The 13,753-nt window shown below is 37.2% G+C and overlaps 1 protein-coding gene across 8 annotated transcripts in view; it reads left to right on the forward strand.

The window, feature by feature from the left end:
- The window catches only part of TBC1D19 (TBC1 domain family member 19), a 167,557-nt gene extending 154,641 nt beyond the window's left edge, over positions 1-12,916 (forward strand). For 6 of the 8 annotated variants that reach the window (XM_004762651.3, XM_013061522.2, XM_045076248.1 and 3 more), the window contains 3 exons: positions 4,476-4,591; positions 10,029-10,099; positions 11,093-12,916. In XM_004762651.3, coding sequence (XP_004762708.1) covers positions 4,476-4,591; positions 10,029-10,099; positions 11,093-11,167 — 262 coding nt within the window. In that variant the 3' untranslated portion in view covers positions 11,168-12,916. Of the gene's footprint in view, positions 1-3,176; positions 3,228-4,475; positions 4,592-10,028; positions 10,100-11,092 lie in introns of those variants that run through there. The other 2 variants (XM_045076235.1, XM_013061521.2) reach the window with 2 other exon arrangements.
- The last annotated feature ends 837 nt before the right edge of the window (positions 12,917-13,753 follow it).

Raw genomic sequence — 13,753 nt, forward strand, 5'->3', positions numbered from 1 at the left:
TTTTTTTGGCCAATTTATACACTTAAATCATGAAAATGGAACACATTTATTTCAATGACTTATAGCAAACATCAAAATTCTTATGCAAAAGAAAGCATAAAAATGTAATTGCCAAGCTAGAAATCAATTTCTCAAAGGCTTTTATGAATTAAAACTGATGCTGTTGAAGGTTTTTAATTAGAATTTAATTTCTTCAATAGATAATAAGACTGTTCAGGTTATCTGTTTCTTCTTGAATAAGCTTTAGTACTTTGTTCATTTAATCTAAGTTATCATATTTATGGACATAAAAGTTATTCATAATATTCCCTAAATATTCTTAATTAATCTTCTTAATATCCAGAGAATCACAGTGACAACACCTCTCTCGTTCTTGAGATTGATATTTATATTTTCTCTCTTTTTTCTTGTTTGGCTAGAGCTTTATTAATTTTATTCTTCTTTGAAAGAACCATGTTTTGGTTTTCTTTGATTTTCTTTGATTTTCTCTATTGTTCTTCTGTCTCCAATTTCACTGATTTATGCTTTTGTATTTATTATTTCCTTCCTCATGTTTGCCTTTTATTTTGCTCTTGTTTTCTTGTTTAAGGTTAAAGATCGTTAGAGACCTTTCTTCTTTCCTAATATAAGGAATATTATTATAAATTGCCTTCAAAGCACCACATTACCTCCACGCAGCAAATTTTGATATGTTGTATTTTCATTTTAATTCAATTCACAATGTTTTTTCCTTTCTTTCTTTTCCTTCCTTCCTTCCTTCCTTCCTTTCTAAAGAGCGCATGTGTGGGAGGGGCATAGGGAGTGGGCGGAGAGAGAAAGAGAATTTCAAGCAGACTCCTTCCCCACCCCCACCCAGCACAGAGCCTGTTGCAGGGCTCCATCTCACAACCCCAGAGATCATGACCTGAACCAAAATCAAGAGTCAGGTGCTTCACTGACTGAACCACCCAGGCGCCTCTTGAAGTGTTTCTAAATTTCTCTTGTGACTTTCTCTTTGATCATGGGTTATATAGAAGTGTGTTGTCTAATTTCCAAATATTTGGAAAGTTATGAAACCTTTCTGTTATTGATTTCTATTTTAATTATGTTGTAATTAGACAACATGCTTCATGAGATTTCAGTTTTTTAAAATGTGCTAAAGTTTGTTTTATGGCCCAGAATATTGATCTGTCTTGGTGACTATTCCAAGTACGCTTGAAAAGAATTCATATTCTCCTGGTGTTCAGCAGAATGTTCTGTAAATGGCAACATCGTCAAGTTTTTGATAATATTGAAGCCTTCTATAAACTTATTTTCTGTCTACTTTCTCTATTAATTATTGAGAAAGAAATGTTAGTCTCCAGTTATTATTGGAGTGTGTCTATTAATAATATAGTTATTATTATATATTATATATATTATTATATATTATATATTATTATATAATAATATAGTTATTATTGGGAGTGTGTCTATTTCTTCCTTCATTGCTATATATGTTTTTACTTCATGCATTAGAAGCTCTGTTTTTAGAAGAACTGGTCCCTTTATCGTTACTTACTGTTTTTATTCCTGGTAATAAACCTACTGCATTTGATATAGCCATCCCAGCTTTCTTTCAATTACAATTCATATGTCCTTTGGTTTTAGTGTATTGATTATCGGTATCTTTATTTTCTAAGTGGCTTTCTGGTCAAAAGTATAGTTGGGCCTTCCAGTACAGCAATTTGTCTTTTTAATTGTTGTATTTATTCCATTTATATTTATAGTTGATTTATTGATTAAAATAATAGCAATTGATATTATCTACTATCTTGGTAGACATTTTCTATTTGTTTTTTGAAAGATTGTACTTATTTACTGACACAGAGAGTGAGAGGGAACAAGCAGGGGAAGTGGCAAGAAGAGGGAAAGGGAGAAGCAAGCTCCCCACTGAGTAGAGAGCCCAGTTCAGCAAGTTCGTTCCCAGGGCCCTGAGATCATGACCTGAGCTGAAGGCAGACACTTAACCAACTGCACCACCCAGGTGCCCCCATTTGTCTTTTTTATTCTATTTTTCCTCTTTTCCTGCCTGCTTTTGAACTGAGTATTTTTTATTCCATTTTATCTCTACTATTGGATTATTATTTATACCTTTCTTAAAACATTTTTTTGATAGATGCCTGTCTTAGTTCAGTCTGCTATAACAAATTACCATAAACTGTGTAGCTTATGAACTACTGAAACAGTTCCCACAGTTCTGAAAACTGAAAGTCTAAGATCAGGGTGATAGAGCATGGTTGAGTTCTAGTGAGGACCCTCTTCTAGGCTGCAGACTGCCAACTTCTTATTGTATTCTCACATGGTAGAGAGCAGAGAAGAGAAACTAACTCTGTCATGATTCTTATGAAGGCACTAAGCCCAATCCTGAATGCTTCACCCTCTAAAGCTATGTCATTTCACTTACCACCCACCCTAAGACCCTCCCTCTTTGACTACTCCCCATGACACTGGGGGGTAGGTTTTGGTTTTGGGGTTGTTTATTTATTTATTTATTTGAGAGAGAGAGAAAGAATTAGAGAGAGCGAGCATGAGAGGGGGAAGGTCCAAGGGAGAAGCAGACCCCCCCACCCCAAGCAGGGAGCCCCATGCAGGACTTATCTGGGGACTCCAGGATCATATCCTGAACTGAAGGCAGTCACTCAACAAATTGAGCCACCCAGGCACCCTGGGGGGTAGGTTTCAACATGAATGGGGGGCTGGTGGGATGACAGAAACTTTCAGTCCATAACAATGTCTTAGGGCTTACAGTATACATTTTTTAATTAATCACATTCTACCTTCAGATAAACTCCCTGGATGGCTTTACTGGTAAATTCTGCCAAACATTTCAGGAAAAAATGTTTTTTCTCTTTGTGTTTAGTTTTCAGCAGTTTAATTAGGATGTATCTGTAAATATTTTTTCCTGCACCATACTTACTTTCCTTTTCTTCTAGGATTCCAGTGATACAAATGTTAAAACTTGTGGTCTCATTCCAGAGGTCCCTGAAACTCTACTCATTTTATTTTCAATCCATTTTACTCTATGGTTCTAATGAGATACTTTCTTCTGATCTATATTTAAATTCACTGGTTCTTTTCTCTGTCATTACCATTTTGCTGTTGGATCTATTCAATGAAAGTTGTTTTTTGTTTTGTTTCGTTATTGTATTTTTCAGTTGTAAAGTTTCCATTTGGTTCTTAACTCACAGAACTGTGCCTTAATAAAGGTAAATTTTATTCCCCATAAATTATACCTCAATAAACTATTTCCAAGAAACTAATTCTGTACTATATATGGATGGAGCACAGTGTGGGGTGCTGTTCTAATAACACACCATGAGGGATCCAGTAAAATGAAACTGGATGACATTAATAACTTAGACTTAAAAGTCAAATGATCTTTTTAAATTTAAAATATCTGGTAGCCAAAACTTTCTTCAGCATTTATAAACAGATATTCTAAAACCAACCAAAACGTTTAATTTGTCAATATTACTCTCTGCATGTACTTTGTTATATTAGAATAATAGTTATCTAGTCTTGAGGAATTTCTGAAAACTTAGGGGTGTTTTTTGGTCTTAAGAGAATTAATACCATATCAACAATGGCAATCTCCAGGTCCCATTCTCTTGCTTTAAGAAAATAGCACAGATATTTACCTATGTAATATTATAACAGCTCCAGCAAAGAGTTTGCCTAGCACCTCTCAGGGGCAATCAAGTGATGTTTAGATGCTAATAGATAGTACAGAGTTCATTTCCTGATTGCAGAGAGAAATTATTATTATAAGGTAACCTACTTGTAAGTAATGAGATCCCGTATCTCTTGGGTTGGGGGGGGTTGTTTGTTTGTTTGTTGTTTTTTGCAAAATCAGTTGAATTTTCTGGTTGACCTTTCAGAGTTCTGATAACCTCCCATTAAAATGGAGGGTTTGAAATCAGAAATCTAGTTATAGCTTTAAAACTATCTTTCTTTATCTTCAAAGACTCCTGCCTGTTGTTTTATTTTATTCATACTATGTAGCCATTTGACTAAAAAATACAGGTATATAATGCATTGAATTGCAAAAGCGTACAGCTAGCAAGCACTTTTTCAAGAATTTTGAATAAAAATTCAAATAATCATGATTCAAACTGTTAAGAACTATTGACTCTTAAGACCACCTCATTGATACCTAATGAGTTCAGACCCTGAAACAGAACATAGAAGTGAGTTTTCTGAAAGCTGAACTATAACACAGCAGGTCAAATTTTTCCTCTTAATATGTTGAAACCACTAATTTGAAGACTTGCGGTTTCTCACCATTACCCTTCTGCAGCTTTTAAGAGGGCGTGTGAAATTTAAAAGCATAGGTGATTTCTAAGCCTCACAGAGAAGTTACCTGAACAATAGAATTGGTTGGCTCTTCTGATACTGCATTTTCGCAAGAAGAAAAGTCCCTGTTAAGATGCATTTTCTTTTTTCTTTGCTTACAGACTTCGCATATCCTTTAAGTGGATGGTTCGAGCTTTCTCTGGATACTTAGCTACAGATCAACTCCTACTTTTGTGGGATAGAATCCTAGGATACAACTCTCTGGAAATTCTTGCTGGTAATAAGTGCTTGTTTGTAAAACACATGTTTCTATAATAAAGCCCTTTCCCTTTCTAACCTTCATCATCTGTAACTGCAGTTTGAGTCTATAGTTATCTGTCATTTCTAATTCATAAATATTTAATAGATTTATCTGCCTTAGAAAACAAGTACTGAAGTTCTAACATCTAGATACTTCTCTGTACCTTCCCAGCACTAGGGTGTTCCTCATCTTTCTTTCTTTGCTCCCAGGAAAGTCCATTTCTCCTCCCTCATTTCTAGTCGAGCCAGGACTTGCTATACCTCTGTGAAGTCCATGCAGCAGGTTGTATACTGCATTTCTGTTCCTGGCTTCCCTGATATCTCTGCATCTGGGCTGTGCCCTTTCCCAACCACTGCCTAAAATCCACACTGACAAGGAGCCTCCCTACAGAGTGGAAATCTCAGCTCTCCTGGACTTCAGCTTCTACTGAACTCAAAACCTTTTCCTTTTTTTTTTTTTTTTTAAGATTATTTATTTATTTATTTATTTATTTATTTGACGGACAAAGATCACAAGTAGGCAGAGAGGCAGGGGAGGGGAGGTGGGGAAGCAGGCTCACCACCAAGCAGAGAGCCCAACTTGGGGCTCGATCCCAGGACCACGGGACCATGACTCGAGCCGAAGGCAGAGGCTTTAACCCACTGAGCCACCCAGGCACCCCAACCTTTTCCTTTTTGCTAACAGTCTCTGACTCCTGGTGGTTGAGTTTCCCCTCTTACGTATTCTCTTAAGCCAAAAAAATATTTTTCTTTTTTTTTCCAGGAAGCCACAGGTTTATCTCTTACTTATAATTAAGTACTTCTTACAATAGATATACACACAAGACAACTGTATGATAATACATAGGACACAGATTTCTTGTTATTTACTTTGTTTCTCTTATCCAAAATAGGCTCAGTTATTTTTAATCATTGGATTATCAGGAAGTTCAGGTAAATAGCACAAGGTTTCCACAATAATGGATGGAGAGTAGAAAAGTTGGCAGAATGCTGGGTCCAAACTTTTCCAGTTGTGTAATATTGAATAAATTATGTAACCTGCGTGAGACCTTCATTTCTTTACCTTATATTGATAGCATTGTAAAGACACCTCTTTGGGTTTGTGGAAATACTGCTTAATTAAAGAAGACCCTTTTCTTGCAGGAGATTCTTTAGGTACCATATTAACATATTCTTGAATGCTGAGAGGTCTAGAGTAATTGTATGGCATTTTAAAAAGGAAAATTACAGTAATAATAAAGTGCCAGGAAGATCAGTGTCACCCTTGGTATAATCACAGATACCACTCACTGATGTTAATATCTCCTACTATCCTTCTATCTCAATTGGGTTTTAAGACCACACAGATAAGACTTAGGAAAGAAGGGTCTGCCCTCATTTCTCTTGGCTGAATGGCAGTGATACTAGAGGTAGAGGAATCTTAGAGGTCCTCAGGTATGACTCCTTTTAGATGTTTCTTTTTTTTTTTTTTTTTTAAAGATTTTATTTATTTATTTGTCAGAGAGAGAGTGAGCACAGGCAGACAGAGTGGAAGGCAGAGTCAGAGGGAGAAGCAGGCTCCCTGCAGAGCAAGGAGCCCGATGTGGGACTCGATCCCAGGACGCTGGGATCATGACCTGAGCCGAAGGCAGCTGCTTAACCAACTGAGCCACCCAGGCGTCCCTCCTTTTAGATGTTTCTGATAGGCAGTTCTCTTCCTTTGCTTGAACTCTTCAGTGTTGGAGTCCTTGTCTACCAACATAGCCCATTTCACTTCTGGACAATATACCTTGTTAAAATGTACTCCTGGGGCGCCTGGGTGGCTCAGTGGGTTAAGCCGCTGCCTTCAGCTCAGGTCATGATCTCAGGGTCCTGGGATCGAGTCCCGCATCAGCCTCTCTGCTCAGCAGGGAGCCTGCTTCCCTCTCTCTCTGCCTGCCTCTCCATCCACTTGTGATTTCTCTCTGTCAAATAAATAAATAAAATCTTTAAAAAAATAAATAAATAAAATAAATAAAATGTACTCCTGTTAAACCATGGTCATCATCATGTTTTTTCTACTCTTGCCTTTCCCCAAAGCCTCTACTCTCCAAGCTAAGAAGCCTTGTTTTCTGCTACCATTTCTCAGGCAACAGGATTTTAGACTTTTCAGCAAATAAACCTCTTCTGGGTATGTCATAAATTTTGAAGAGTGTTGTGTATAGCTTTTTGTATCATTGCAAAAAGATATTAGAGCATGTTAAAGAAGGGGGCTCAGTACAAGAAAGTACCTTCTAATAATTAGGATTTTTCAAAACTAGAATGGGCTTTTAACTGTCACCCAAAAGTTAAGAGCTTTTCTACTGGGAAAGAAATGCTGAATTGGAAGAACTTCAAGACCTCTTTCAGTTTAAATTTTCGCACTTTGTGACTTATCACACCCCACTCCCCAGCAAACTCTCAAGTGAGAGAGAAATAAATGAATGTTGAATAACGCATTTGGTCTAAACTAGTACTCTGCTGTGACTTAATACATTAATAAAAATGTTACTGCTGATCGGTAGAGCAATGCAGTCTGCACTGTTGTACCCATCCGCTTTCCCTGAGTCTTTTATTAAATCAACAGAGAAAAATTATAGAACATCTAGAAATGGAACTAAACTGGTGGGGACTCCCCTACCATGAATCCAAATAAGGAGCCACGGATTAGATCATTTCATGTAGGTACACCCAAATTAGTTTTTATTATTTCAGATGTTTTTGGAATGGGTATTTTGGGGCCACCTTTTTTGCTCAAGTGAATCATTATATAGTCTTTTGAAATTGTTAGTAAATATTACTGGCTTTAATTTTAAATTAATTGGGTCTTTTAAAAAACAGTTTATTTTATTTATTTATTTGACAGAGAGAGATCACAAGTAGGCAGAGAGGCAGGCAGAGAGAGAGGAAGGGAAGCAGGCTCCCTGCTGAGCAGAGAGCCCGACGAGGGACTCCATCCCAGGACCCTGAGATCATGACCCGAGCCAAAGGCAGCGACCCAACCCACTAAGCCACCCAGGCGCCCCTTAAAAACAGTTTAAAGCATAGGTGTCTTGATGCTTGTGATAGAGTTGCTTAGAATTAAAACGATGGGAATAGCTTAAAAAACTACAGGTAAATGTGAGAGTTTCTATGTTTCCTGTGAAGCATGATTGCAGCTGAGAATATCACAATGTGGAGATCTTTACTCCTTGGCAAAAAAACGTGTTTTGCGGAAGGGCTGGGCAAATCAAACATGAAGCAGACGCAAAGGAACTTCTGTGATGTGACACCAAGATAAATAAAGGTTATGAGCACATAAGCACTTGGGATGCTAAGGTCAATTAGTGAACTGATCTTTTTTTCCTCCCTCTTATCTACCTTTGGAAAAACAATTTCCCACCATGTAAAACTCTTTCCTGCTACAGCAGAAAATGTGGCCATCCTGTCAAGCTTTCATCAACCCTCTTAAATCACACATAAAAAAGGAAGTAACAGTCACACAGTCCTTAGCTTCTCAAATGTCCTCATTGTCAAAATGATTCCAGATATTAGGAATCTATAAAGAAGTTGCTGGTCCACAGAAATTCTTCTCTTTGATATTCTTATAAATTTAGAAGCTTAGTGACTTTAAAGTACTTAAGCTTTCTCCTTTTCAGTTAAAAGGTAAATTCTTTGTCCCTGATCTCTTGTATCCCTTGTTACATATTAAATAATCCCAGCTTGATCTGACTTTTTAAATTTTGTTTTACTGCTATTATCTTTTTTTTTCCTCAGAGTTTTCCTAACTAATTGCAATGTTGTTTTTTTTTTTATTTTGGTTTTTTTTTTTTTTTTTTTTTTTTTTTTTTTTTTTTGTCAGACTGTCCAAAATCTGTTGTACCCTAGAAAAATGCCTATGTTTCCCAGTCTGGTCTGGTTGCACTCAGTGTCTGGGGAAATTAAGAGGTCTGGATGCTGACTTCCACTCCTCAGGCACAGCCACCTACCTCTCAGAGTTCAGGGTCACCATAGCATCATGCTTCAGGCCATCTCTGGAAAACCATTCTGAAGGATAGCAGAGATGACGATTCATAGGAAAGCACCCAGATTCTCATATCAGGGAAGGGTCATTACTACTTACCTTCAATCTCACTAAAGTTATCACAGAGTGAATGGTTAGATGCGCAGGCTCCAGAGCCAGGGTTAAGTTTTCAATCTACTATTTTATACCTGTGGGACTCCAAACATGTCCTCCCAACTCACTGGGCCTCCATTTCCATCTTAATATAATGGGGCTAGTGGTGGTACTTAACTCATAGAGTTGCTGTGAGAATTATCATTAGCATTATTATTATTAATCCCATAGTAAAAATGTACTTAAAATACATATATATATGTGTGTGTGTGTGTGTGTGTGTGTGTGTGTGTGTGTGTGTGTTTGCATTAGCTGTGCCATATACTTGGGAGCCAGTCTTTCAGTAATTTTGAAGATTCCTTACCATTGATTTCCTAAATTCCAATGACTTATTGGGTAGAGGAAACTACCACCACTGGTGATAAAAAAGAAGAAACAAGGGAAAGTCAAGAGTCATCTTGAGGCAGCACCATCTCTGGGTCAGGGTACCCACCTCTTACTTGGGTCCTTTTGCTGTTCAGTATGATGCATTCCATCACATGGGGTTTTATGGCAGATTATGCAGTAAGAAGAATTACCCATTAGCATTACTTTCTTGTCACATGCATATGATAGATATGACAAATATTGGTTTCTACCCCATGTATAGTATTGACCTGTGAGGTGTCCTATGATTTTTTTTCAAAGTTTCAACTTCTTTTTCCTATAGCCAACATTAATATAAATTTCAGGATCAGTCCACAGCAGCTCTCCCCACAGAACTATCCATTTATGACACTCTATGAAAGGCAATGCTGAATATAAAAGTGTAACTATAACAAAATACTAAAAAAAAATTTTTTAAGTAAAGGTTTATTACACATGTCTATCAGGACACCTCCTTCATACATATGAAACATGATCTGAAGAATTTAAAAATAGTGTTCATATAACTTCAGAATCCTGTTGCATTAGTAAGAAACACCTGCATCAAAATAAACCTTTATTTATCTGTATTTATTATATTGTATTTGTTATTTATTTATATTTCAGAACTTATGACTTAAGTTATAGGTAGGAAAGAAGCAATTTATAAAATGGCCCTTTTAAGACCACTGAATTTTCCTTTTTCCCAAAACTGTGGGCTTTGATCTATCTAGCCATCAGGCACTCCGTCCTCTAGAGACGACTTCCAGTCCTCACGAGGCCTTTGTGCAGAATGCGCGCGTGCAGGCATGTAAAGCGTGCGTTCTGAGCTCTCCTGGTGGGGTGTGGGCATTGCGGGCAGTGTGTCAGGCTGATGGGTAGGCCAGCAGTTGAAATAGTGTGCATTCTTTTCCAGTGCTGGCAGCTGCTGTGTTTGCTTTCCGAGCAGTGAACCTGATGGAGGTGACATCACTGGCCGCAGCTGAAGTAAGGATAAGTTTACTCGGAGGGGATGGAAATAGTTCCTGAGAGATTGCCAGGCTCAGGCCCTTTAGTCTCAGATGCATAGGACACACATTACTCATAACCTAATTTTTTAACTCGGTTAAAACCTGTAAGTTCCAAGCTAAGTAATAATAAGTATTCAAAATTCCTTACTTGAAGACAATCTTCATGTGAAGGAATCACAAACAAGCTTATTACAGGAAACCATTATAACCATTATGGGAAACAAGATACCCAGTAATTTTAGTAGCAACTATTGGGTCTTCGGTTGCATCTTCTTATTATTTTCTTATTAAGTATTCTGCTAGAACAAAGAAAAACTATTTGAGAGAGTTAAAGAGCATGCATTCAGATGATACAGTAAAGATACAAGCCTTTTTGGTTATTTTTAATAATGAGTTAATTCTTTAAAGCTGGTTTCTTTTCAATATATTTTCAGTTGAAACATAGTTCAATTAAATAGTGGATTACCATATTAGTGTATTTGTTATCTCACATAGAAATTTAAATATTACCCCTAAAATAGCTGCCTACATTCTTTGTTTAAAGGGAAGAGGATGTTTATGCATCTTGCAATTGAATAAACATTAGTTCCATCTCCAAATGATTTCCTGAAGCCAGATACTCCGTATACTAGAATAACGGGACCAAGATTCATAATGTACGTTTATTTATAGAAGCAAGTTGAAATGTTAGACCTCTTATAAACTCCTGCTACCTTGTATATTTGAAGAAGGCTCAAGACAAAAGTCCAGGTTGTTTTCTACTGCATGTTTTAGCATTTTGCACATGTTCTAACATTAATACGTTCAGAAAAGAGAAGGGAGGTTGTAGTTTCTGTACAGATTTAGGACACACATGAAGAACTTAGAGGGGGGTCAATGCCAGGCTTACATTGCAGTGGTGTTTCTGTTGTGGCTTCTCTTGCCCATTAGAATACTGATATTAATAATCCTTTTTGTTCTTTTTTTTCAGGCAGTTCTTGCTGACCTTTCTACTTTAAAAGTTATGCCTCTTCTTCAAATTTTTCTGTTTGCTACTGTCACCTGATCTTCTTCAAGGTCACTGACAACACATCTAGTTTTTCATTAGAAAATAATCATGAACTATGCAAACTCTGCATAAAACCAAAATGAAACTTTGCATATAAGCCAATAAAGATCATGTTCCCTCTTCAGTTAAACCTAAATAGTTTTTCACTTTTTGAAACAATAACTCCGCACACCAAATATTGCACTGCATGCTGCTGGTTTTCAAGAGAGAAGCAATAGACATGACTTCTGCTGAATTGAGCATACTATATATATACTCCTGACTTGTAAAAGGCATGTAACAATATATGCAATAGGAACTAAAGATACTGTAATAAACTTGAAGAGGTGATGTAGCCTCTGGGACAGTTTTCTGATGTCAGTTTGTAAATTTATCTCTAGATAATGTATCATTTTGTCTTGTAAATTGCTCTTCGCTCAGAGCCAGGGGTGGAGTAGACTGTGGGAAGATTTGGAAAAGGTAATGGAATTCAAATGTACTTTGGTGTTTGGTTTGTCTCACGGAGATCTTCTAGATCCCTTTCCACTTTATTTCTCCCTGAAAGGTCTCAGTGGAGCAGGTCAAATACAGTTGTCTCCATCTGACAGTATTTTCTTCATCACTTTCTGAAAAAAAGAAAATTATGGAGTGATCCCTTAAGACTTCTCAACCTTCCACCTCTCCCTGCTGGAGTCTGTTACTTTGGAAGTATGCAAAGAGGACACCCACGGAGTCAATGAAGGGAATGAAAAATCAAAGGCATATCAGCTTTTGCTGAATCTTTGTTTAACAAGATTTATTTCCAGGACAGAGCAGCTAAGAAACTAGCAGTAGGTATGATACAGATTTATTTTAGAACTGAAGACATTATGCCGGGCATCAGCCTTATTTTGGTCTTTACTGTAAATGAAGGGTTTTATTTTCTATCACTTCCTAAAGACCTACCATTTCTGTAATTTGGAATGATAGAATGTGAAAAAAAAGTCCAAATTCAAGATGCTGATCATTTCAACACAACTTCAAATCAAAACATTGATGCTCTTACTGGATGCCTAGAATTATATTAAGTTTTGTCCAGATGTATTTCCTGACACTCTTATTTAAAGAGTATATATAAATTAGGTAATGTGTAAGGGTTAGCACAAGACTGCAAGTGTGATGGAGTTTGATAGAATTAGTTCTTCATTTGAAAATCTTTATTATATGCTTTATTCATCAGGTACTTATTGAAAACAAAGTAATAATTTATGACTCAGTGAATGATTCTTAAGAAGCCCCATTTCATTGCTCTGAAAGTGATTCAGTTATAATCATATGCTTTGCCGTTGGGTATATGCAAATGTATATTCATCACAAAGATAAGCACACGCCTTTGACTTTCTTCCTTGTTAGAGTTTGAAATGATTAAGGTCAACTGTGTACGGATACACCCATTGTTAGCTTCTTTAAGAGAATATTCATAAACCTTTTTTCAAAGTTCCAATGTAGTGGTCAAATAGAAAAACTCCAGACTGAGAGCTCTGTCCTAGCAGTGAGTCCCTAGATAATTTAATCTCTCTCATCTACAGTTGAGGGGGTGGAGGGTGTAAGGGGCTGGCAAAAGGAAATGATTGCATTTGTTCTTATTTACCTTTCCAGGTGGAGTAAGACTAAATGAGAAAATATATTTGAAAGTGATTTTTTTTTAACTGTAAAGCACCAAACAAATGTAAGATGTTGTTGGTAATTAATTTTAAATACAACATTTTAAGGCCAAGTAGTAGAAGATACATATGAAAAATGCATAATTTCATTTGTATCTGTCTGACTTTTTTTGATAATTTGAGACTATGACTATAAAAAAATGAAACCTGGAACATGGCAGAGCAGATCCTTTCATTTGAAACAGGTGGCTCCAGCCAGCAGTTCTGAATCTGAATCCCAAAGCTGCTACACATCTTGCTGCCATCACAAACCCCTCCGGGCCCGGTGCTGCTCTTAATTGCTTGTTAAAATCGTGCATCAAGGGCACTCGGGCTGTCTTGCTCCCCTCTGCCTCTCGCCGCACTCCTCACGCTGTCCCTCTTGCCTTCCTTCCTCCTGTGTCCTGCGCCACCTCCTACCAACCTCCAAAACCCCCACAGATGTTCTGCTAGTGGTCACGAGGACCCAAGTGACCCGTGTTAACCATGTAAGATTTCATGTAATCTTTCTATCTGCAGCATTCCCACTGACCGTAAAACAGGCTAGTAGACAAATTGTATTTGGCTCTTCTGGAATTCAGTTCACCCACTAATGTAATATGTATGACTTTATGTGATAGAAGAGTTTATTGAACAATCTTTCTGATAGAATGTTTTGGTTAGTGCAGCGCTCTGGCTACCTGAAATTTCCAGCTGGTCTTAACTGCCTAGCACCCTCTTATACTCCGCAGGTTCTTTCTCTTCCTAGTTCAGAGAGAAAATAAAGACCATTAGGGTTGAACCTCCCCCAGCCTTCTGCTTCAAAACTTACCTTTATTCCCTCTATACTTACCTCCTTCCTTCTTCTCTCAGGAAGTGTCTAATCTATTCCTACAGCTCTCTAAATACACTTGGTTTTGTCACTTCCATGCTTAAAAATTCA

The sequence above is a fragment of the Mustela putorius genome, unplaced genomic scaffold, assembly GCF_011764305.1.
Source record: "Mustela putorius furo isolate JIRA1106 unplaced genomic scaffold, ASM1176430v1.1 tig00000083_pilon_pilon_pilon, whole genome shotgun sequence".
In the NCBI taxonomy this organism is placed as follows: Eukaryota; Metazoa; Chordata; class Mammalia; order Carnivora; family Mustelidae; genus Mustela; species Mustela putorius.